Consider the following 26591-nt stretch of genomic DNA (forward strand, 5'->3'; position numbering starts at 1 on the left):
ATACTTTGGGAATTGTAAAATGTCGAAAAACACTGACAAGCGAGAGTCCGACCGTGTTCGCGGATCTATGTTCATTAGAAGTTACAAGCACGTATTGTGACGGGGAACAGGTAAATCAGGGAGTTTGCAAAATACGGTGAACTCAGGCTAAAGGGCTGTGCAGGTACTCTATACCGTAAAACAAGAAGTAACAGAAGCCGGCGTTGTGTCACTTGTCAGGTAAGCTGAAACATCATACGTACAGCGCACCGCATCGCGTTGCGTCGCGTCTCGTCCCACGGAAGACAATACACGATACAAACGCAGCGCAGCGCCAATGCAACGCAACGCAACGCAGCGCGGCGCAGCAGCGACGCAACTTGACGGTGCAGCAGCAGCAGCAGCAGCGTGCACACGAGGAGCGTTCGCTCAGAGTCCCGGAGGCATGACCGGCGGGTGGGTTGCGCACCTATACATGCCGATAGAGCGAGAGGGTGGCGGGCAGAGAGTGAGAGGAGAGAGAAACCGGGAATATATACATGCTCGCTTAAACACGCGTCGAGCAGTCAGTCGCAAGCGGCCGCTGTGTCGACGTACCTACCGACCATCGTACGGTACAAACGTAAAATAGCACATTCCTTGAATAATAGTTGAGAGAGACTGGATACGCGGAGAGGAAGCGCGAGAGAGCGAGCAGGGCGCCGGCGCGCGCTCTCGTTTAAAACGTGGTCAAAAGTGCAACCGCAGTTTTATTATTCAAATTGTGAAGGATAAACGGCAGGGTTTTACCGCTGATCGGCGGTTCGCCTTTTTCCGTCTCGTCCTCTCTTTCCCCGAAAATAAGTGTCTAATTCGAATAACACCTTGAAAAAAAAAAGGAATACGTAATACATTGCGTTCAATTTTTCCGCGAGGCGGTTCAAAACGACGATCATGAATCGGGTAATGACAATTAACGAACTAGAGCGCCTAGAACCGCCCTGTAAACGTTGGTGAATTTTTATCTCTTTTTATCTTAATATCAGAAAACGCTTACTTATCGTGTGAAAATATTATTTTTACACCCTGTACAAAAGTGCGTTGCAGTGAGAACCAAAAAAAAAAGTAAAGTGAAACGACGTCATGTGTTTTGAATCAACTCTTCGATACACCATAAATTGACCCTTTCCCGTCCTCCCCCTCCCCCCCCCCCCTCAAATAAAAAATAATAATCACATTAATGTTGTGAACAAGGCATAAGATTAAGCTTCGTGCTTAAAGTAAAACAAAAACCAAAAATATATTCATAAATTTTATATATACATATATATATATATACATATATACTTGTGTATATACATGCATACATAGGTGTGTAGATGTGTTGAAAAAATTTTAACAACATTATTACCTGCACGTTACAGACGTTAGAAAAAACCTGGCCGTAAATCAGGCCACAATTGTATGCACCTGGGGCTATGGGCAAGTATTTAATAATATCTTTGGAATTTAAATATAATAATCGACAAGGTGAAACTTCAAAGTTATTCATTGCCAAGGAAGATAGTATAAGTGAGGATTTGATAAGAAATCCGCGTATATGCAGCGAGGGAGGGAGATGTATGAGTAATAGGCAGAATAACAGTAAAAATCGATACACTTGCGCAAATTTATCTTTAAATAAAAACGGATCAATCTGCAAGCGTTTGCAGATCATCGCCGTCGCAGTATTCGCAATGACGTTATTATCCTTAACGCGTCCGACCGTCGCGTCGCCAACTCCCTCCCTCAAAAACAGTGGCAAAAAAATAAGCAGCGAGGACGGACTAAACGGCTACTACAACGAGCCGACGATGCTGCATTACGATCAATTCGACGCCGATGAGGAGCTCTTCTCGAGCGACTATCGGAAGCCCCTGGAAGAGGACGATCCGACTACCCGTACGACAGATCCGGACCCCCTGGACTCCCGGGAGTTGGATAAAATAAGAAAAAGCATCATGGAGGATCTGGGACTGACGCGAATTCCCGACCCTTCGAAGGTAAGAGGCAGCGACGATTCGATTCGAGAATAACAACTCAAGCGCCGATGTACGATCGATAATCTGATCGGCGCGGCGGCGAAATATGATCTGATTTGATAAAGTCGTTCGCGCCCCGGTAATCGGGAAGATATATAATCGATCATGCCTGCGTCTGGCAATAGCATTTCCGTAAGAGATGACGAAACGCCGGATGGACGTGTCATCGATAAGAAATTGCGATGGAACGAACGATCCGATTACCGCGTAACAAATTTATGTGGGTGTACCTTACAATTAGACTGGCCTTTCAAAGAAATGTTTATCCTACGAGTTGAAAAACCTTAAGGTAACTTTGAAAAAAGGAGGTCTTCAAATTTTCATTGCTCTGTACGGTTGCAAATATATTTTACTCAATCATTTTCAATTTCTCATGACGTAATATTCAGCATGTGGTCCAACCAAAAAAAAAAAAAATAGCCTATTAATTAGTCTATAAGAAATATAAAAGAAAAAAAAAATTACCGGCACCCCTTAATAGTGAAACAGAGTAATGCAAGTTTGAGGATCGTCTTTTTTCATGGTTAACTTAAGATTTTTCATATTGGAGTATAAAGATTTTTTTTTTTTTGGAAGGCCAGTATAGTGTATCTAATGCATAACACTGCTGGTCGAAAATCACAATCACTGATCGCCGAATATTCCCCGGTGAATGGAAAAGTGAAGGAATCCATTAGCCTCGGTTGATATGTCCGAGGGGCAATCAAAGCTGGTTAGATATTTTGAACAGAGGACGAATGACGCACTACGTCATGTAGACACGTTATTACTTGTATCGTCATGTGGTGCCGTGTTTATTTTACCCGCTGCACTTTCTCCGGCCGCGAAACTCGTGACTGGTAATTACAGGCCTACATATAACTACATTCGGAATAATCCGAGGTACAAAAGTCAGCCAAGTATTGAACGCATTCTTTCCACTTTTCCTGAGAGTGGGACGTTTAATCGCTGCTCTGCACATTGGCTCTGCGAATTGCTACCATGTTGCGCCAGAATGACAGTTGGCGAGGAAACAAGTTGATTAGATCGTCAACCGCACCTGTGAGATTGGCCATAAATCAAACGCGTCGAATCTGATCGCGTTGAAGTTGGTAACGTTATCGTAACGATTCGTGCTGAGGAAAAACCGGTGTTTCGCATTTTTGGAACTGTTTGAAATTCAGTAAACCGTTTCAAAACGGAACATACTCATATTTTGCAATCCTGGTTCCTTCAAAATCATTGTTAAAATGAGAAAATATTAATTTTTTTTCTCATCAATTCGTTACGATAACGTTACTAACTTTATCCTCGTCGGATCTGTCTGTTGACTGAACATTGCGGCAATTCCATCGCATGCATGAGTAGGTCATAACATGTTCGTAAGCAAGGTCGAATCCAGCGATGCAGAAATCTCGTTTCCCCGGTTTTCCCGTTAACTAATATATCGCCCCGAACACAATATGCGGCTTTCTGAAATATTTGGTAGAGGAAAAATGTAATCTTTCCTCTGGATGTCATCATCTTTCGAAGTACCAGAACGTAGAAAGATCTTTGGAATGATTCTGCGTAACGACAATCGGAAAGTTGTAAAGAGGATGCGTGTCCTTTCGAAAGTTGACCGCTTAAATTATGGTTTACGCGGTTTTATTTACCTTCATTCCCACTTTGTTTCACTGTTAATTATGATTTACACGCTCTCGTGACACGATCGAGGGATTTGATCAGACCGCAACGCCGAGAGGCGATTGTTCTTGTTTTTCCTTTCCAACCTCGACTTCCTGACAGAGAAATACCACGTTATCGAATCACCCAATCAGTATAACCGACTGCGGTTTTAATTCCACGAGCTTACAACAGTCGTGAAATGGAAAAGAATTTTCCCTGATTTCTTATGTGTTAACAATCGAGAAACGCGTCAGCAGACCGTTGTTGCATAACGAGGAAAAGTACAAATGTATTTTGGGAAAATTTCGACGTTGCAGACGTAACCAAAGACGTAAAGTGTTTGTCATTTAAAATTCTTATTATTCGAGTCCAGGATTGGAATGTAACGCTTCTGCATTCAAGCGTGGAATTTGCGTCCGGATACACGAAAGAGGGATTTCCCAACTTTGCAATGACTGATCGAGTCCCCGCGAAAGGCGGCTGCCTTAGCTTGACGTAAATAATCGACTAGATTGTTATTAAATTGTAATCCAGTGTATATCTGCAATGTGATATTGAACAGCAGTCGGTATTAACTTCTATCCAATTGGACTTTTAGCTCATTAGTCCGTAGAACTTTGAATTGAAAAACACATATGAAAGCCTGTACATACATACATACATACGTAAGTCCCAAGATCCGTCTTTCGTTCTCGCGATTGAACGAGCAAACGTCGCAGCGACCTCTTTATAGCCTTCTCCGATGCACAGCCAAGGCGATCGATGTGTTTCTCAACTTGTTCACTGATGCCGCAGGTACTTTGACAAATGAACAATAATTAATGAGGTTGTTTTTCTCACTCCCTCTCCCTTTTTTATTCCAATTCTCGATTCACTTTCGCTGCACAAAACGAAACAATCGGAGAACAGACTTGTTGTTAGTTCCAAGTTGACAGCCAGATATACTAAAGGCTTGGTTGTGAAATTGAAACGTCTCGTTTTCTGCGGAAACATTAGCTGAATTCGAATCTCTAACGATACATGCACCCGATTATTAATCGCTATCTCGATCTTCTCGATTCTTCTTATCACTGTCTGTACACAATTTTCTTATCTGGAATCGCGGTACAGGTAGAACCCCCATCGTTACATTTTCCTCCGCGTTTCTACTTTTATCGCCGCACTCGTAACTCGACATTGCTCTTCCAATCGTTTTATGACCTTCTTTATAATAGGGAAAACATGCGTGTAAGTATTTTTAGCACAGCCAAAATTATCACCGCTAATCCTACAACCTTATTTTGAGTGTTCAAATATTTGGTGATATGTATCGTATAATTCGGAATGCTAATTCACTTATACTCGTCGCGATCTCTAAACTGATATACTTATTTCAATAAACTAAATACAACGCGGAGAATAACCGCTCGATCATTTTTCATTAAACAAAATCTTTCCTCATTCAGAGCAATTTGCATCTCCAATTTTTGCCGCAAAGTTACGCGTGACTAAACTTTACCCTCGCGGTTTATCCGGTATCGAAATAAGGAAACGATGTATTTGTGGTGGTTATTTTTATCCAACCACGAAATCGCAACTTGGCAATTGATCTTTGGTAATTTCTTCTGGTCGATGTTTTCAATGATCACGCAATAATCTTATAGAGGTTCAATTACTTAGAATATAAATTTATTTTCGTTTTGGTTTTTACCCGAATTATACAAGACTTAGCTGGTTTATATTTCGCCTCTGTTCGGATTGTCACTTTGCAATGTGTCATCTAGTGGAAAAAAATCAAACTAATGCAACCGGACTGACAGCTGACCGTTGGCCGTGTTTTTCGTGTGTGGATAGTTGAACAGGTATATTATTGATTACGTTTCATTAATTTATGTGACATGAGTAATTTGAAATCCTAAGAATTACGATTTATCTTCATTAGAATAAAAAACTTAGGTTATGCGACGATAAAATGGCGCCGACAACCAGGTTCTGACGTCATGAGGACATTTTCCAATAAAAATTGTTACACATGTTTCGACTGTTCGATAAATTGACTGACGGCAAGAGTTTCACCGCACATATGTAAGTCGGAAAAAATGTGTTGCTGCACCCGCGGTGAGTAAAAATGGTGTGAGATAATAAAAAAGGAAAGGTGTAAGAAAACAAAAAAAAATGAACTCGGAAGGAATGTGTACCAACATGTTTCTGAGAGCGCGCGCGTATATAATAGTTAATACATAACAGTAGGGCGAGTAGACCTCGTATATGGTTTACGATCTGCAGGTTGTATGTATACATACATACATAGGTCAACATGTACGATCAAGCTGCCTAAAATTGAGATGAGATTTTAATCCTTATAAATATACGCCTACGCCTTCGTCGTTTTCTTCGTTCCGCGGTTAGGTATGCGGTATGGCGTTAATGCATACGTACGTACAAATAACCATTTATATTACACATACTCACGTATAGGTATACATACATACATACACGTATATATCCGTATAGATTCGCCGCGTGTACCTCAGCTATTTATAGAATCAGTGTTTAGCTTATCTCTCCGTTCACCGTAAGCGGCATTGTATTTGTATCGAGCTCTCCTCTCTGCGGAACGCATTCATTATATACCTACGTAATTACGTACTGTGTTACACCTATGCGATTCGAAGTTTGAGCTGCAGGGAACGGCAGAATGCTCGAAACTCGCAGTCGCGAGATGAAAATCGATGTTTTAGAATTGTTTTTGAATGATTTAGTCGGGTTTCTAAAATATTAATGTATCTTTTTTTATTATACGGACCACTCGATTTCGGAAGACATCCTTTTAAGCTGCAAGATGATGGTTTTTTTGCTATGAAGAACGCAGTGTTGCATCAATCTCACCAACTTGAATTTCACAAAATCGCTTGGGAACACAAATCACACATTCGACAGCCCTCATTTTTCCAATTTTATTCCAATTATCGATGAATTGTAATTATTGTCTTGTGTTTTCTACGCTCGGCGGGATGCGCCGCCTTTTTCGCCTTTAACGGCGGTCGGCATGTCGAGTTTGAATTTCACGGACGGACGTTCGAATCGTGTTATACTCGCGTCGTCGCGTTGCAATTTTACCGCAGGCGCGTGGGACGCGGCATTTTTTGTCTGACTTCTTTATTTTTCCTTCTTCACGCCCGTTTTATCTTATTTTCCATAATTTTCATTTCGCATACGTGAAATTAAACTCTCCACGTCGTCGGTGGAGTCTTACCAGCTTCCCGCCAAGGGGAATAGACTCATAAACGCAACGGATATGGTAGGTACTCGCGAAATTGGCCGAATTAAGCCACGCTACGACAATAAAGGTCTCCGCCTAAAGGGACACGCAGTGCAAAACTCGAGTCGACACGCTCAATTCATACTCCTAACCTCCCTCAATCCCTCGAAGCGGATTTCTCGGAGTAAATTTTTACCTTTTCTCTCATCGCATAATCCATGCTTGCATGGATATCAAGTTCCAAGTGCGTCGCATTCTCGGTTTACATTTACGTCTATATACCGTAACCGCAGTATCGGGAGATTCGACACCCAAGTGCGCATGCGCCAAGTTTTTCATCCACTTAGACAGGCTGGCCAACTCCGACTGGTTTGGCGCATGCGCGAGCTGTCAATACGCGCGAGGGTTTAGAGGTTAGGTTAACTCAAATCCGGGCCCATCACGTTTCGACTATCTCGAATTGTGAATGCAATACAACCTCGAAATACCTGCGAATTTCGATAGCTAGCATCCGGCCGCAACTGAATTGGTTAACCTGTGAAACAGATGAAAAACTCGGCACGAATCAGTCGAATTTACCAACGGAGTCACGTGATTTCGCGCATGCGCATTCGGGTGTTCAGTTTCTCGACACAGTCGCGACAATTCGTCGAGTCAGTGTCGAATGTCAAAAAATAAGCGTCACTCTTGCTTTCTGATTGGTTTGACGCCTTTCACGTATCGTGGCCGCTCGGTTTTCCGTCCGACTTGTCATGTAAGACGGATCGATGTTTTTCCAGGAACCAATCAGACATTCGGCAAATCATTCCCTCGGGTCTACACTAGAAGCTGATATACCTTTTTCCAAAAGCTAATACATCACTTTACTCAACTTGGTTATTCGTGATCAGCAATTCATTATTCCACAAATAATGCTAATAATTCTTTCCTAATCAGTATACGTACATTATACATATATACAGCCTACTTAGCATTTTGCCTTACGTACGTATAGGTGTAATGATATGGCAATTGTGTTCCGGACCTTCGAGTGAGTGTACGCGTAGCGGTTATCTAAGAATAGTTGACTTTCTTTTTGTTTTCCCTTCTCATCTTTTTGCCCTTTACCTCGTAAAGTATAGAGAGGGATGTGGACAAAAGAAAAAAGTGTGAAGACATAAGTTTCGTATATGTTTTCGGAAGGCGGGCGGCTTAACGATAACGAAATATAGATGAAAAAAAGAGAAGGAATTGGGGTATAAGTTACTGCGACTTCGCCGACACTTCGAGTCCATCTGGAGACCATAATTATGTGTACCCTTTATCTAGAGAATTTCACCGGAAATGCAGTATATTAGTTTGGGGAAAATGAGTACACATAAGAGGCGGCGATAACTGTCGTCCGTGAGATACTTTTCGAGATATTTATATCGCGGGCTTGGAAAAATATATTATACACACATAGAAAAATCACGCGGTCCTTCGACGTGCAACATCGTCGCGTTTTTCGTCACTTGTCTAAAAATTTGAATACTTAACTTCTCGCGGTGATCAATAATTGACGGATTTATCAAGATTTATGACAACCGCTGGTGATACGTCGATCAACGTTCCGCAATAGGTGTACGCTGTATCGAATGATTTCAACCATTCGAATGACCCGCTATAATGACGGCTACAGGTGTTAGGTATGTAACGATTGGTAAGTTAACTGGAATTATTCAAAGGCTCAATCTTCGTAATAAATTTTATTGCGGATAATCTTTACATTTTCAAATGGAAAGAGTGTTTGACGCCTTTCACACGATGCGGGGATATCTGATTAAAATAATTACTCCGGGGCCGCCCGAGGCTGTCAAATTGAAAAATATTTAAATCACCATGTGATTTTTGGAATTTTTCGAATTGACAGTTCGTATAACGTATTCGTATAACGAGGGGAAGTAATGCAGGACAGTGAGAGGAGAGGGGGAGATAATTTAGTAATACTTACATACATGTATATTATATACATACAATATACTTAAGTATGGCTGTCAAGTAATTATATATCATCCGACGCTTCGGCTTTCCAAGAATCAATTAAGAGGCCAAAGTTCAGATCAAGAGTTTAATCACAGATTTATAAATTGTACACTCCGGTCTTTTTTACTGTGTTCTATACTGCAGTTGTATAATAAGTTACACGATCTTACAAGTCAACAACTGACCTGTAACTTATTTCTATACTCTATCGGAAGAAACGTTTATACTCTCATCTCCGCGTTTCCAACTCCTACCCACATCCCCTCCCCCCCGCAGCATTATCTCCCGAATGATTATTACAGGTATTATCTGAATGTGACACAAATTCAAATAATAATAGTTCATTATGTAACAAGGGAATAAAGTCGACCTTTATTCCTGTGTTGTATATAGGACTTTATTTCCGACTCAGCTATGGCCGCAATATTTACTTGAAAATAGGGACTTTTAAATTTGCACTCGCTTCTTTTGTTTTCTTCAATGCGCTCGCATTTTCTGGATTTGGATTTGCGCGAAATATGATCTTATATGATCTCATATGATCTCATATTTCCCGCAAATACGTTTCAGGGAAAAATATGCGATTTTCGTCCCGCTTTTGAGGTAAAAAAAAGTTAACTTTATGGTTGAGTCGGGATTAAAAAGGGTACTAAAATTGTAAGAATAGAAAAAAACGGAATTCAGGAAATACGGGCGAACATTGAACAATATGCTCGTCTGAACTACCCCGCAATTGCAACAGAGACGTAATACTAATTCGATATTTCACCCTTGTTTGTTGACAGGCGAATGTGAGCCAGTCAGAGTACGAAAATGCGCACAGAGAGTACCTGAGTAGAGTGGAGTCGTCCGGGTCAGAAGATCAGAGAACGAGAAGAAGACTGCACGTCTTTTACCCTGCAGGTAACTACTTTTTGTCCATAGTTAAAGTCCGAGGGATAATTGAGTCGCGGTTCTTTAATTTGCAATTAAACGAGTCGGTGGGTCGGTCGGTTTTAACGGCAGGGTCGAACCGCATAATTCGAGCCTCTTAACCCGTCGAAGAAGAGAAAAGAAGCATCACAACGATTCACGAGTGAACGTTGGTTGGCCTCAGATAAGCCCATTCAATTATTCCGCAGTTTTCTGTATTTAGTATCGTATTTTAGTGACGACTTCCCGTCCCGTTGAGCTCGCTTTATCGGCGAAGCCAGCGCGAGGTTATCGCCACGAAGCCATCACGAGAGAGCGAGATTTCGAATGAGTTTTACACATTCAAAAACTCCGCAAGATCATGCCGTGCTGCAGATAATGCAATGACGGTTGAATATCTTCGGCTTTTGAGGATAAACGGCCGGACGTGGGAATCGAAAGTTGGGAGAAGCTAAAAAAAAAAACCGTCTGAAAGATCTCCGTCAAAAATATCTCTACTTATATTGGATAGATATTAATCTGATCAAATTGAAATAACACGAGCTAAGATATCAACAATTTGAGAGAATGTTTCACACTTAGAATTAAGGTAAGATTAATTATACTTGATCTGATTCTAATGTTTTTCGACTTATTTCGTTACTCTTAGCTTACCGAAGATCGCATGGAATTTTTTTGTAAGGATCTGATCGGTGAGGAAAATGAGCGGGAAAACATTAGAATGGGGTCATTAAAAAAAAAAAAAAGAAAACATCAGAATAACCTAGTTTCATTCGCGTCCACTACACAGGACTGCGAAAAAAAAAAATATCAGGTGCATGGGATGTCTTTGTTAAGTGTTATGTTTTCGAGTGTGCTGAATCCAAAAATTACTTCCGTTTTCCTCGATCACGTACAGTATTCTTGCAAAATACAAAGTGTTTGTATAAAAAAGCATAAAAATAGTGAAAAAACCACGATTTTTACAATTAACTAAACAATATTTCTTATAAAATGAAACAAAAAATTTCCTTATGAAATGTATTTAACATTCTGTGTTCATTCTTTTCGCCTATGAAACGTTTTTTTTTCTCTTTGATACCCCTCCGAAGACGCTTTCGTTTTCCATTTTCTGTTTCCCTGTTTGTATTTATTCTTGAGTTTCACTCTAATACATATTAAACGAAAGTAAGAAATTACTTTTGCATAGGATTTTCAAAATCAAGAATAGGATACCAGGTTTCTAATTAAACGATAGTTTCACTCTAAATGACATCACAAATACGAATTCACTAAAAAAACCTGACGTGATGGAAATGTTGGAATATTTTTCCCGGCTTCAGCGAGTGAAAATCTTTACGAGACAGTGCAAAAAAATCCTATGCAGTTTTTGGTTGCTGATCTGTGCTATCGTCGCAGCTAATAACATCGCTGGAGATTTTTTGATACGGTTTGCTTTTCTCTTTTCCCAATTTCTGATTCAGACTTCGGTACACCCATTCATCTTCGATTCGTCCAGGATTGATAATCGTTTACTCATTCCTGCGAGCTACCGTACTTTATTTTAGTATTATGCGCGTAGGAAGAGGCAGCGAACGTTTCTTGGCTTTCGTTGGCGCTGATTATTTTTTCGCGCCGCATTCCTTACTCGCAACAAATGGCGGGCTAGGGTTACGCAGTATTATAGTTGCAGGCGAAGCAGGTTGTCAGGATTCCGTATCAAGATTGCATGACACAAAGTATGCGCTGCAGGTTCTGGACTCGAGGCTAGCTGCTCGTTCAGAATGCAGCAGCTTCGCGTTTCATCAGGAATCCACGTTTTTAACCAGCACGTAAATTTTACCCACGCGCGGTTTCGAGAAGAGAAAAGGCTTCCAAGCTTTCCGCCTTTAATTCTCAACTGGACGATTCTATCTATCGCGGTAGTCAATAAGGGCTAATGAAGCGCGGACAACTAACTATTCAATTTTACAGTTCCAACATGATGTTAATCTATTGATAAAATATCGTAAAAAATACGATCAATCATATTATGAGGACCGGAAATAATTTCACCCTTCTTATCACTCCACCTCCATTTGTTGTTTTTTTTTTTTTTTCTTTTTTGCACTTTCCTGCGTTTTTTGTTTTTGGCGTTAATGGAAAGGATTATCGTCGGGAAATAATCACCGAAAGGCGGAGATAAACGGCTGGGATTTTTCTAATGAATCGTTGGCTGATGGGTGCAGCCACGCAGATGCTGTAAGGTGAAACTTATGGCGTCGGGACTCGGGACGCAGGATACGGGGAACTGACAAGCAATAATATACAGAGAGAGCAGGAAGCCCTCTGACCTTTGGGACTGAAATTGATAATATTTTCATTGGTAATTAAAAGTGAAGTTTTTCTCACGTGTCTTAACACTCGGCCTCGCACCGCTACCTTCAGCTTCTTCTCTAATCCCCATTATACACGCATTCACACTCCATCAGTCGGTAGGAGGTTACAAGGTACTGAAAAAGCGAGAGAAAGAGAGAGAAAAGAAACATATATGGAACGTTCACCACATCCAACTACACGTAGCTGGATAAATATACAGCTGTTCGGCTACTAAATGGTTTCCCTTATTAGATTATGGAAGGAGCGGCGTGAGATGTTAAAAAGTAATCATCACGTACGTATTCTCGCAGTATGTTTCTTTATCCTCTTTTTTGAAGAGTGAAAAAGAAAGGCGGTTTCGGTTTCGATACCTTCCGCTCCCCAACGCCCGTCACTAGAGCGGCAGTTTATTTTGTTGATCCAGGATATCCTCAACATATGTCCACGGGAAAAAGCAAACCTGTGTATAGTCAGGGCCGCGTTGAAAGTGATTTTCAGTATTGCAGAGACACCTGAAAATTACAGCGTGATTAAAATATTTTACTTTTATATGCATTTCCGAGTATACCAATGACAATTTAACACAAAGAATTCATTTTACATATTTCTAACAACAAGTTACATCGGTAATAAAACTCGTTTGAAATTAGCCTGAAGCAAAATTATGCGGTTGAAGTTAGTACATAACGTTACTTGGACCTTTACGATTTTCTGAAATACAGAGAGTGAACGATAACAAAGAAAACATGTTTACATTTTGATAAGTCAACTCCTTGAAAGTCGTTCTAAAATTATCCAATAACAGTTTTTTCCATAATGTTTCGTTACGTTATAACCTCACTAACTTGAACCTTCTGAAAAATGTTCACCAATTCTTTACTTGATTCGTTGCTACGAACCATGAACAACCGTAGAACTTGGTAGTATGCATTAAAAAAAAAAAAAAAACTTACCTTCACTTTTTAACTATGCTTCGAATTATGACTTCTAACATTTTTGACGCGTGTGTATGTTTCACGTCATGTTGCGCGCATTGAAGGATCGATAGTCGTTATTATAGAACGACACCATCGGCGTTGTATATCATGAGGGGGTTTCGACAGCTGCTGCAGGGATTAAAAAATAATGATGAAAAGTGCGGCAAGTGGGGGGGAGGCAAAAAGCGAGAAGAAGACGCGAACCTGTTACGGCGAGAACGGTCCGACGGTTATAGTCGGCGGGGTTTCGTTTCGTAAGACTTTATAGACTCGGCTTATTCTTTTGTTTTTAGCCCAATATAAGACGCCGGCGCTGTTGCCCTGCCGTAGGGCTTGATTCTTCTCCGAACCGCGTCCGTTGGTTGTGTGCCTATGCACGCTATGCGTTAAGGACGGCGATTCGTACTCTGTACTCGGTGAAACGACTCGCGCGCATGCGCGCTCATCGCCAGAGGGAGCTGCCGCGGTCTGCGATAGAAAGGAGAAAATCTGTTGTATCTGTCCTTCCGAATAGCCGAGGGGCATAATTACGCCGTGATTGGTGATACGGACCGATGCGATACCGCGAGACACTGCTGAGTCGGGAACGAATCGACGAGTGATCGAAACTCGCTTGGGATATGCATTTAAGGCGTGAAAAAATCGGTTACCGATATAATTGCTGATTTACAATTTCATGTCGCGTGACAGATCGAAGAGTTTTTACGAGAAGCCATGTAATTTTTTCAGAAAACTTTCGATTGATTTCGAAATTCGCGTAAAATGAGAATCTGCATCTAGTATAATTATTAGAGCCCGGATTAATATGTGAATGAATATTTTTTATTTAAATCATTTTCATTTCTCATTAGGTTTTCTACGGAAAATATGGTGTTTGGAGCCAGAAAATGCAAGTTCTATTTTCCATATTGTAGTTTTTCAAGTCTATATTATATGTACATATTTTATGATTTTGAATACATATTTATCCGGGCCCTACTAATTACTAAGTGTGATTAAGAAAGTCCTCGTGGTATCGGACAAAATTTTGAAACACTAAATTTGAACTCAAAATACCTAATTATATGAATAAAGTCAGAGAAAATAAAGTATTTTTTAATATTTTCATCGCATATGTCGTAATATTTGTATGCTTCTGATGAACAATATTTCTTTTTGAATTAGATTTAACTTGATTAGCTCCGGTTGCACTTTTCAAACCTTTTTTCTATCACGTTTTCGTCCAGACACATTATAATTTGTGGAAAGCTCACACTTTGCATCGACGAATATATATTGCAGCTGCAGGGAATTTCTCTTCGATCGGTGTAATGAAAGTTGTAAAATCGGGAAAAAGATTCTTGAATATAGCAGTAACAACGCCGCACGTTCCACTTAACAGGTAGAGAATGTATAAAGGCAAGAGTGATGTATTTCCCATGGTTTATTTTCAGCCTTGAATTATACCGTCTTAACGCCAACGCAAATATTGTTCCCGTGCCTGAAATTGTTTCTCCGCCTAGTTAGTTGTACGTTAGATGATTTGAATATTCGAAAAATGTGACAATCGGGTGGGCAGTTATACGTAGGTATACAGGATCACCGGCAGCTGCATCAGCACTGATGTAGAATCGGATTCAGGCATGAGGCTGAAGTTAGTAACGTTAGCGTAACGAAACGTTGGGGGAAAAAAAATCACTATTTTGCAATTATGTAGTGACTTCGAAGTTGCTATGTTTTGAAAACGCGAATTACATTAGTCTTATTATAATTTGCTGGATTTCAGAGATTCCTAAGATTACGAAATAACGAATTTTACGAAACACGAATCATTACAATAACGTTACTAACTTCAGCTTCATTTTCAGGTACACAAATTCTTCTTCCCAACCGCGTTGTGATCAACACACGTGAAAATGGTTTCTTCTTCTCTTTTGTTTTTAATTCACGTATTTACGCCGGCGCCATTTTATAATGGATATGTATGCAGTACACGTTCATGTACATAAATGCCTGTATGTATCACACCGACTTCTTCAACCTCCCGCACCCCCGCCGATCAGTTAATTAAAATAGCGGATAACGAATAACTTACAAATACATTAACCGCAGTATCGAGTCGTTAAAATACCTCATACACTCCATGGATAAACACCGCATACAGGTTCTTAACACAGTGTATAGTAATAAAGATTTTTGGTCCAGCTCCGGAGTCTTTGTAATATGATCACCACAAAAATAATACCGACTTATAAGGAATAATTGATTATATACGGGCGAAAGAAAAAGATGAAAATTTTTCTCGACGGTCCGTCGTCTGCTAAAATTTAATGCGCATGCGCTACAATCCAAGAGCGATCGTTTGCCAGAGCGACCAACCGTTATAAATTTAGGCGACAGTTCACCGCGATGTATGTAACCTCAAAAATTTTGACAGTTGTCGGTGTTGAACCCAACTGCCAGTGACAACGGTGAACATTTTTTGGATCACATTCAGGACGGTTGGTCACCTTGGAATGTTTTCGTTGTTACGACTCTCGGATTCTAGCGCGTGCGCATTAAATTTTAGCAGACGACGGACCGTACAGTCGTTAGGAATTCACTCTGTATATCATGTTCGTATATACCGATATTATATACCTACAAGCTTTTTATCGCTTGCAATAGTATTTTGCCCGTGTCGTAAATCAAATGGGGAACTACACCAGTCTTTCGAGATTATTGTAAGAGAAATAATTTTAAAAAAATGGGTAGGTGAAACGACGATCGTGGCTGCGGCAGCGCGCGAGAACCGTGAGAAAAAAAGAACGGAAGACAGTAAAAGTTCAGGGAGTCGTAGGCGCGGCACAGAAGAGCTGTAGATTCCTGGATCATCATACCTGAAGATGAGCTGTATCGACGGATGCAGCTTTATCGCAAAAATATAGGGAGAAAATGAAATTGACCCATTAGAAAATCCTGTTGATTGTTTTTTTTTTTCTTGGATTAAGTGAAATAATATCTTGCAGATAATTTTTTGGGGCGGTGAAGTGTTGCAAAGGCATTACGTGCAGAGGTATATAATCAGCAGCGTGTTAATCGGTGGATATTGCAGGGCACGAATCCCGATCTGAGTTATTAACACCCGGAGTAAGGATTCCCCGTAGATATATAACATGCGAGAAAGCGGATGATAAATTCTTGTGGCAGAAAACCTGTTTTTCATCATCGATAAATATTTCATCACGGTATACATATAGAATATTTGCCCATCCCGAACTGGCCTCCGACACGCGATATCGTCGCGATAATTGCATCTTCGATTCTCGCTGTTTTAATACATATAATAATATACTGTATATATACACACAGGAATTCCCAAAAGGATGTTTCAATTATACATGTAGTGTATGTAATTTATTTTATTGCAGCGGAAATTTTCCGCATAACACCGTGAGATCCGTGTATAATAATATGCAATAAACTTTTTATAAATTGTGACAGTATAATTGGTGTTATATGTTATTACGCCTGTGTCGCGTATACAAGTTAAAAAGAACTTGGCAAGTTGAAAATCATTACTTTTTATTTATTTCATTACGAGATGGTCACACGTTGCGTATTTATTTATCAATTAATCCAATCCTAAGCTACAATGATTTTCCCAAAAATGGAAGCGTAGAATATATTAAAATTATAAACAAGAGCTTGTGTATTTATTTTTCATTTCAAATCACTTTGAAATAGTGAAGAGTCTAGAAGATTTCATCCTACGATCGTTTGTTTTATTTGCGAATTCAGTCCAACAGATTTTTTTTAAAGCTTACGAAAATCAGCAGTCTCGAAAAATGAAATATGTGATGATACGAATCTGATAAGTAAAAAGAGTCTCAGTGGAACTTCAGAGCATATTCTTCTGCGAGGTAAAATAAATGACCACAAAATAAAATCGACCAAAAATACCAAATTTTTTACCACTTCTAAACGATTTGAAATGAAAAATCGATATCTAAGCTCTAGTTTACAATATTAGTATCTTATGCTTCTTGTAATCTTATTTGGGAAAATTATCGAAGCCTGCAAGTATAGCAAATTTGATAAAAACTCAAAGTGCTAGGATCTTCTAATCAAACTAACGAAAAAATATTGATATTCAGTTCTCTGATGCCGTTAAGCTTTGAGAATACGGACCCAGTCGTACAGAATGCGAGATTCGATTTATCTCGTTCTCTGGTAATGCGATATCCATACGTTAACCCCATACAGCGAGTGAAGTGCAACGTGTAAGCTGTCTAACGATCGAATCTTGAAAGAGAGAAAGAGAGAGATCTAGATAGAAGAGCTTCGCTCTCGTAGGTCCGTCCGTTAAGTTCTAGAATAACTTTGACCTATATTTCACCAGTCGACGGGTTTTGATGGCCGGTAATAATTGATAAGACGGTATTATTGAAACATGTGATAATTTCAATTACCATACTAATCAACATCCCGCTACGACGATATCAATTGAGATTCAAATCGTATGGTTTTAAAGCTCGTCGGCATTCGGAATGGAAACGAACTATCATGTACCTACAAGTCGTAGATCACCTTCGAGTTCCCCCTTTTTACTCCTCTTTTACGGATACACCGCGTATCTTCTCTTCACAATTCCGCATCATTGCGGATTTTTGTTACGATCCTCGTGCAATATTATTCGGGAAAATTCGATGCACCTCATTGTCGGGTAAAAAGGTTGTGAAGGAATTTCTTGGAAATTCATCTTTGGACTGTTCTTTACACCGTACGAAACAAGCCAAGTTATGAGAACTAAATAAAACCAAAGGATGGGAAGCAGAAGAGGTGAGAAAAGAAGGTAAAAAAAATATCACCGAGTGGATCAGGGACTCTGGTGCTACTCTGTCAACAGAGAATGAGACACTTTAGACTAATTGCTGCGTCAGATCGGTCGAGAGTCGAGCTCGCGACGTCTGGTTTCGTCGTTTGAGGAAAGTCGCGCTCGCTCCGGCAATTTTTATTCTATTTTCACATCGCCATCCGCACCCCTGCAGCAGTTAAATACCTACCACGAGCCGTCAAGCTCAGAGTCAGCCTTGGTTAACGGCTGCGGGTATACCTAAAGGCATAACGTGCGTACCTTAGACCGCAGGTTAAGGAGTTGATGTTATGAAATAGAAATCCGAGTTGCGGTGGAATGCCGAGTGACCAGTTTCTCTGAATAAGTTAAACAAAACTCACCCGCGTTACGTGCCCGAGCAGTCTATGTGCGGCATTTATTTATATATGTGTATAATAAAAATAAGAAAAAAACTACCAAAAACAACGTAAACAAATAAACAAACTGGGGGGATACCAAAACAGGACTATATGTATATGTATACCTATGTATAATGTAGAGGGAATCGTGAAACAAAAACGGTGGAATTTCAGCTGCAATACCCATACGTCAGTGTCTCCGTCTGCTCTCTGATCTCTTAATTCTCTCGAATCTTAAGTTATTCCGTGGTCACGATCTGGTGCGATCTACTCTCTCATTCCCATGTGTATAACACATCTAATACCATAGATACTGCACCGTGTTTTATTGCGCTCTGTTTTCTACATACAGGTATATGCTCAGGCATGTATATGTACATTGTATACGCCGCCTATCTAATTGTCCATCGAATTCTATGCGTAGACGGGAATCAAAAGTATCAACTCGATTCTCCTATCTAAGAAGAATTTATTTCACTTCCATATAGGTATACCTTCGTGTTGTATGTATACATAAAAGTATAGACGGGCACCGAACGGCCAGAGGCGTGAAATTTCATTCTGTGTTATACAATAAATACCGCCGGAATTTGAAAACTAAAATTCTATTATAAATTGGGTAGCCCGCCAGTTTATAATGTGAGGAGAAGGACGGTCTTCGGGTTTATAATAAATCGGGGTGCGCAACGGAAGTCGGTCGAATCTATTTTCAATATCAAATACCGATGGGTCGATTCACGATTTCGCTGATACAATTTCGCACTTCTCTTGACGAATCTCCTGTTTGAAACGCGTTCTTCGGTAATTCTGCAGGGTTACCTAACCAAGTTTCTTCTGATCCCCGTCTCCGTCCCATTTTATAGTAATCTCCAGCGAATAACGATGGTTTTGATATTCCAACGTTGCGCCGCGACTAAGGACGCTATTTTATTTATCACACATAGTTAAACTGCGATACTATCAGAAATTTTATGCGCGGTAATTGCGTCGACTTGTTATTTCTAGTTATGTTAGGTTAGGTTAGGTTAGGTTAGGTTACTGGCATCTCCACGCGGATGCATGTCTCCGCAAAATGGCGGGTCGGGTCATCGAGATGCGTATATAAACACCAAACAGTTCGCCCGAATTATAATTGGTCTGTTGGTTTCAGTTTTCGTGATCTTTGTACCCGATGAAGTCGTTTGACCGCTTTATGTTGTACGATTGTTATCCGAGTATAGTATCGAGTATACTAGTCTCTCTTTTTTCTGATTGCTTCGTTGCCCTTCTTCTAACAATTTCGTCGTTCGATACTCGAGAGCCTTCGAGCCTCCGATTATACCTATGTATATGTACTCGGAGTGGTCGGTACCGTCTTACAAGATTAATTTTCCATTTCCAATTTGATTGTGAGGTTAGCCTCGTCCGGAATGCAAATGAGCACCGATCGTTCGAACCGTCTGTCGCTGATGATTCTTACCAACGACCCGCACAGCCGCCTGATTTGATCTTTCGATAAATACCAACCTGTATAACAACACCGCATCTGCAGACTCAGGCGCAGATTTTACGTCCAAATGCCATCCGCTCATTTCTACGTACGTACAGGTATACCGTGAATTCATAGTAAACAGGGAAGGTCAAGTACGCATACGTCGAATACATGCCCAGATTTTACAAGAGTTAACGCAGCTCAACGCGCGCTACGAACTGCTGCCGACAAAATGATTTCTAACCCAGCTAGCGTGACACCTGTCATGCCGTTGACGAGTTATGGGCACCCCGATCTATCTTCGCGAACGTTAGGTTGGTAGCAGTGGTTGACGCATGCGCATTCAGCCTTCCCTGTTCACCATAAGCTCATGATATAACAATATGTAACTCTAAATACAATGTGCAATTTGGATGAACGGTGGCTTTTATCGGCAAATTTCAAAAAAGAAGTAATCATGTGCTAACTTCTTTCTGACATCTATATACCTGTATATAAAAATGAATGTCTGTTTGCTCCGCATGCGTTCCTATACCATTTATCCGATTGCGATGAAACTTTGGCAAGTAGTCTGAACGTTCGCGAGGGTTTCTGAGATTTATAGAAATTAACTCTTTCTGTGTGTCCCGTAAAAAATTGATGTTTCTTTGTTTTTCCCGTACGCGTTCCTTTACCATTGCGAAGGCTTATAAATTAGTACAACCACTTTACAATAGGTGGCTCGCGAATCGCTTCAACAATTGAGCGTATTTCATATAGTTTTCAGAACGACTGAACCGATTTGGATTTTTTTTTTCTGTAAGTAGCTACAACGTCTGACCAGGTTTTAAACTATATTTCGTTATAACCACATGGATAGTTTCGAAAAAGTAACGATATTTGTAAGCTCAGCAGAACGGGATCTACACAGTTAAGCTAACGCTGACTAAACTCTTATAGTTAGAGGTTAGGTTGGGTAAGGTAAGGTTCAGTTTTAGGTTAGGTCAGACGTTCACCGTCTTCGTTCAAATATTTCCAACTGTGAGCAAGATTTTTTTTTTATATCTGAATAAAATTTTCATATTATAATATTGAATTTGGATGCGGGCGAGCCGCAACGGGCAGCTATAGTAGATTAGATATATAATAACGGTTAAAAATTTGAGGTCACAAAACGTTTTCGCCATCGTGACTGTTTTTTTATGTTTTAACACTACAGAATGTTTTCGATTTTTGTCTGTTACAGATCACGTTTTCGAAAACGGATCTCGGAGGAGTTACGACGGTCTAATGAATAACATAGAGGGCGTAAATTCGATCTACTTCCCCGTAGAAATACCCGTGCATAAAAACCACGCGGTTGATCATGCGACGTTGCGCATACTGATCGGAGGTTCCGAGGACGTCGAAGAGGAGGTGGAGGTGTCGATATACCAGACGACGCGGTCGTCGAGGAAGCCGATAGCTGTCCAAAAAACGCGGGTGGGTTCTTCGGCGCCGAGATGGGTGGATTTCGACTCAACGGAGGCGGTGGTTTCCTGGGTCCACGATGGCGAGGAGAACCTGGGCTTCGAGGTCGAGGTTAGGCGGCGAGGCTCCGAGACTTACAACTGGAAGAGCGTCGCCCCGGCGGCGCTGAACGTCTTCACGATATCGGATCGGAGCGTCGCGTCCGGCAGCCGATTCCGCCGAGCGACGCCCGACCAGCTGATGTCTCTTCACAGAGGCCGTAGGACCGAGTGCAAGGGACAGAACAAGAAGTGCTGCCGGCACGAGATGATCGTCACCTTCAAGGACATAAGGGGCTTCGAGTTCATAATTCAGCCGAAGACCTTCGACGCCGGCTACTGCAAGGGCCGATGTCCGCCGCGCTACAATCCCGCCCACCATCACGCCCTCATTCAGAGTCTGATATGGAAGGAGGACAGGAAAAAGGCGCCAAGACCCTGCTGCGCGCCGAGCAAACTTACAGAGTTGGAGATACTTTACTACAACGAAAACGATCCGACAAAGCTCAAGATCACGAACTGGAAAAACATGAAGGTCTTAGAGTGCGCGTGTTCTTAGTGCCTGCAAGTTTCGCGGATAGAATGCGAGAGGGGCATACACTTTATCGAAAACCTTTTGACATGCGTTGAAACTGCAAGACACGATATTATCATTATTATTATTGTTATTGTCATAATTATTATCATTCTGATTATTATTATTATTATTATTATTATTATTTCTATTATCATTATTATCTACGATGCTGAGCAGTGGGAGGCGAATTATATTGTATACCTAATTCCTTGGTGTTTATACCTTTTATCAAATATTTCTCTATTTATTTTATTATTATTATTATTATTATTATTATTATTACACTGATTTATTTGTATCTTTACTTCTTTTTTATTTTACTTCTATTCTCTAATTAATTATCGACTAACCAAAGATTTAAAAATATCGGTCGACCCTTGGTAATTATATTATCTAATTGCAGGGTGTTGCTGCTTTGACTGTGATAGAAAAAAAAATAATCACACATATTGTAAAATATGTATATGTATATGATTATAATTATAAGTATATTCGGTATTTTCTACATCGGATGCGCATAATGTATGTATGGATAATGTAGAAATTTTACTATCTAATGTCTCCTTCACACAGGGTTATATCCTGTATAAGCTGGATTGTTTGGTATGTATGGGTATATATACACACGTATATAACGGCGAACGTTCCTTCGCCCTAAATCTAAACGGTCAGTATAACTTATATCTCTATCGATGTTATTATGAGAATGAAATATGTATAGTAAACTATCGCAATTACACTCATGATGATTTTATAGCAATGAAATGAAATATAAATAACCGCGTGTGCCTTTGATCAATAGCCACGAAATCACAATCCGGTTAAATATGTAGAAAGATGAGGGTAAAAAAAGAAAAAGAATTGAATTTAAATATCAATACCTAATTTTCACGAGCCATACATCAATATATTATGTCAGATGAAAGCAACTTTGTAAATAGCATCGAAAAATCCGAAAATTTATAAATTCCTCTGTAAAAGATGCCCTGAGCATATCAATATATTACACACGATCTCATACGCATGTACGCATATTTATTATAAACATTTAATTCCGTGCTCAATTTTCCTAATTGACGAAATTCATTGCAGAAAAACATAATACAAACTTACGTACCACATGTACAGGTCTATTTACTTTAAATGTGGGGAAAAGAAATAATAATAATAAACACTTCGTGTCTCGGACTTTGACTATTTATCTAGTTTGAAACATAATATTACATACACGGCACTGCGTTATCGATTAATCATTTCAACAAGCTGCACCTCTTAGTTCCTATATAATATATATTGTACAGTTTACATATTACGCCTACCGCAATTGTCATTGAAAAGAACTTCATAGTAACGAATTTTCATAATAAAATAAACTTAATGAAAATATAATATACGTAATAGTAATATAAACAATAGTATAATGGTAGTAGTATATAAATAATAATAATAGTATTAATATTATTATTAGTATAGGTATAATATATAATATATTATTCTCGATTATATTTTCGAATCTCTTTAAGTAAAACTGGACAAACGCGATTGTCGAACGGATCATATAGTCGTTTCAATTCAAAATAGTATTTTTCTCACCAACAAAACACGATTATTACACAGTTCTGTCTTCTGTTCGAATTAATTTCTCTCTTTATTTTCAATACCGTTTTCAATTTTTCAACAACCCTTTGTGCTACACGGTAAAATTAATAATCGTGATAGTACAGAAATTTAAAACATTATCGATTAAGAATAAAAATAATTTTTCAATTATATTTTACTACATCGCTGTTATATGATATAGGGAAATGTTCCGTAATGTGTTCACATGTAACTTATACATATAATATACATATACATGCGTATATCACGGTGGCGCAAATTAAAGAGAAGAATCTCTGGTTGCTGAGTAACGAAACAGATTTCTTTCAAAAGAATTTGTAGAAATACTTAATTCGTTACAATATTTACTTCATTTTTATCAAGTCATTTTGTTTTCACAGTTGTTGTCTTTTGCACTTTTTCTCGAAATTCGTTTCGCGCCTCATTTTTTCCGGTATGGATCGTAATTTCTAACCGATCTGAATGATGATAAAATTATTCTGAATATGGGACTATAAATCATTTTATAATCAAATCATATCAAATTTATAGCCGTATTTGTATAGACATTGAGAAATGCGCTTCATAAAAAATAAGCCTTCGTTGCACGACGCACGTATCATGTTTTTTTCACAATGGCAATAGATATCATGATATAATATTACGAATCAAAGGAACAAAAATTATCTAAGAATATATCTTTCTAACCTCTTGCCACTCGCATCTCTTTCTCGCTCCCAAGGTATTTCCATAACCGTTTGCGCGTCGTCTGTGAATACATCGGTATAAAATCCACGCATACATGTATAAAAACCTATAAAAATCAGGGGAAACGATGTACAAGAATCGAAAGTTCTCTACGTGTGTATGCAGCATACATATAACGAAGGACATTTTCATCGTAAACTTGTTCGGTACGACAGCTCGCGATGGTTATTTTGTACCGTGATTCTCGCACGTTTTTAATGAGAGAATTAAGCTAAAATTGTGTAAAATATCACGGGTATACGTGCATATAAATACATGTACGCCCGTAACATAGCTCCTTAAATGCCGAGACACACTTGAGAGGCTAATTTCGGGCGCGTTGACAACCACGTTTCGTGTTTTCAAACCGTTAAGGTGTCGGAGTTTGACCAATACTTATAGTTCGAGACGGTGCGCTGCATTTGCATAATTGTTGAGCTATAAGCAAGACAGCTCGTGTATAATATATATCGATATACGGACACTCGCTACTTATCAAGAAAACGAGAAGAGAAAATCGGAATAAAAACAAAAAAAAAATATATATAAATAAATAAGAAAATAAAAATAAAAATTGTCTTGTTAATGTTAGAAGTAAAACTAGAAGAGTGCAGCGTGCCTGAAGTTTTATCGTACAGAGAAGTCTGCAATTTTATCGTGCAATGTGTAAGGTTCATACGTGTGTATATCGAATGCATGTACATACCTACCAAACATATAGAGAAAAACTATCATGTGCATACTATTTATTTATTATTTTTCTTTACCTTTCATCTATGTACAATACGTTCATCATCGCCACCGATTTATTTATTGCATTTATACACTGACACGCACACGCAAAACGCGCACACACACACACACACATATATATATATATATATATATATATATGATGTAGATATACATGCAGGTACCTGTAGGCATAATATGTATAATAATATATATATATGAATTTGTAAGGTATACATAATAATCGTAGACGTAGAACGCACATCCTGCATTTCGCATACGAAATTATTACTGTATTCGATAATACCAGATTTGATATATGTAAACGCTATGTACGGACCTGTTTCTATATTGTTATAAATATACTCGTAACATGGCAAGTGATTGAATAAACGATTATTTGATTTCAGCTAAACATTCTCGTCCTCTACTTGCAAAATATCAATCACTCCCCCTTTTCCGATCCGCATAGGTATGTAATGCAGCTGAGAGAGAGATAGAGAGTTGAAATTCGGTTATTTCAGGTGAGTTAGAGAATTTGTACAAGAGCATTTGATTAATTGTCCCCGGAGGCGTGGAGAAGCTTTCATAGGTCTCGAAACCGACGTGCAATGTCGGTTGTTTACGGTCCGGTTGATGAATAATCCGTTCGAATGTCGCCATGTTTATGTTAAATCAAGCGATTTATGTAATTGCACAACTACACGAGACATCGTCGAGAAACGGTCACGCGGCGTTTTGTACCCTTCGGGGGGAAGAAATGGGCGTGTGTATAACGAGCGAGCGTGAAATAATGAGCTTTATAATTCGTGAAATGTTGGTCAGCGATAGATAGAGAGAGGGCGAGAATTCGGCGATCCGTCAAGCGGGAGTAAGAGGGGATGACAGAACGGAATGCCACTGGCAGCTTCGAGGCTCGTCACTAATACTCGACTGCCGCAGGAGGGGCCAACAACTCGAGGTTATCGGATAACCGCGGACGCGTCTGTCGAAGGCAATAAATAGTTCTTGCCAGAGCGTGACTCTGCTTGATGAGGTCAAAAGTCGCCCCCTCCCCGTTCTCCCGTTACGCAACTCTCATTGATTCAATCGCCTTCGTCCACAATTATTACTGTCGTACAGAACAACCACCACCATCCCCCCCCCCCCTCTCCCTCCCGCCCGACGACAACCTTTTACTAGCCCTGCAGACGTCGTGCGCCATCATCGTCGAGCGATACGACGGGCCTGAGCTTCGGCTTGACGGACAGATTTATTTTTCAATTTCACACGTCAAGGAAATTCTCAGTAATTGAATTGATAGCGCGCTGCGAGCTGATACATTAATCCTTAGTCTGACCCTATTGTGACCGTATCGCGCTCACAAATTGTGGTGAAAAAAACAGAAGGAAAAAAGTTGATGTACACTATTTAGGAAAATGAGTTGAGATTGTTGGTATGCAGGAACTATACTGAAGAAAAAATTAGGTGTGGACTTGTATAGAATATTTTTTCGTGTCTGTATACTAACGTATACTCATCGTCAATCCAACGCTATCTGTGGTTCAAGTTCTGAATTGACCATGAAAATTGTTCTATAGCAGTCCGAACCGGCCAGTTTTGATCAA

General features: G+C 39.7%; 1 protein-coding gene across 1 annotated transcript; it reads left to right on the forward strand.

Moving 5' to 3' along the window:
* Nucleotides 1–555: 555 nt before the first annotated feature.
* On the forward strand, nt 556–25356 carry LOC124306375 (bone morphogenetic protein 4). The gene is made up of 3 exons (XM_046767004.1): nt 556–2000; nt 9717–9834; nt 21068–25356. Exons 1-3 carry the CDS (start codon nt 1437–1439, stop codon nt 21886–21888), a joined length of 1503 nt encoding a protein of 500 aa, XP_046622960.1. The 5' UTR covers nt 556–1436; the 3' UTR covers nt 21889–25356.
* The last annotated feature ends 1235 nt before the right edge of the window (nt 25357–26591 follow it).

The sequence above is a fragment of the Neodiprion virginianus genome, chromosome 5 (assembly GCF_021901495.1).
Source record: "Neodiprion virginianus isolate iyNeoVirg1 chromosome 5, iyNeoVirg1.1, whole genome shotgun sequence".
Classification (NCBI taxonomy): domain Eukaryota; kingdom Metazoa; phylum Arthropoda; class Insecta; order Hymenoptera; family Diprionidae; genus Neodiprion; species Neodiprion virginianus.

Coding starts and splice junctions, on each gene's coding strand:
- LOC124306375 (XM_046767004.1), top strand. CDS start 1,437: ATGGGCAAGTATTTAATAATATCTTTGGAATTTAAATATAATAATCGA. Junction 2,001..9,716: donor GAATTCCCGACCCTTCGAAG/GTAAGAGGCAGC, acceptor GTTTGTTGACAG/GCGAATGTGAGCCAGTCAGA. Junction 9,835..21,067: donor GCACGTCTTTTACCCTGCAG/GTAACTACTTTT, acceptor TGTCTGTTACAG/ATCACGTTTTCGAAAACGGA.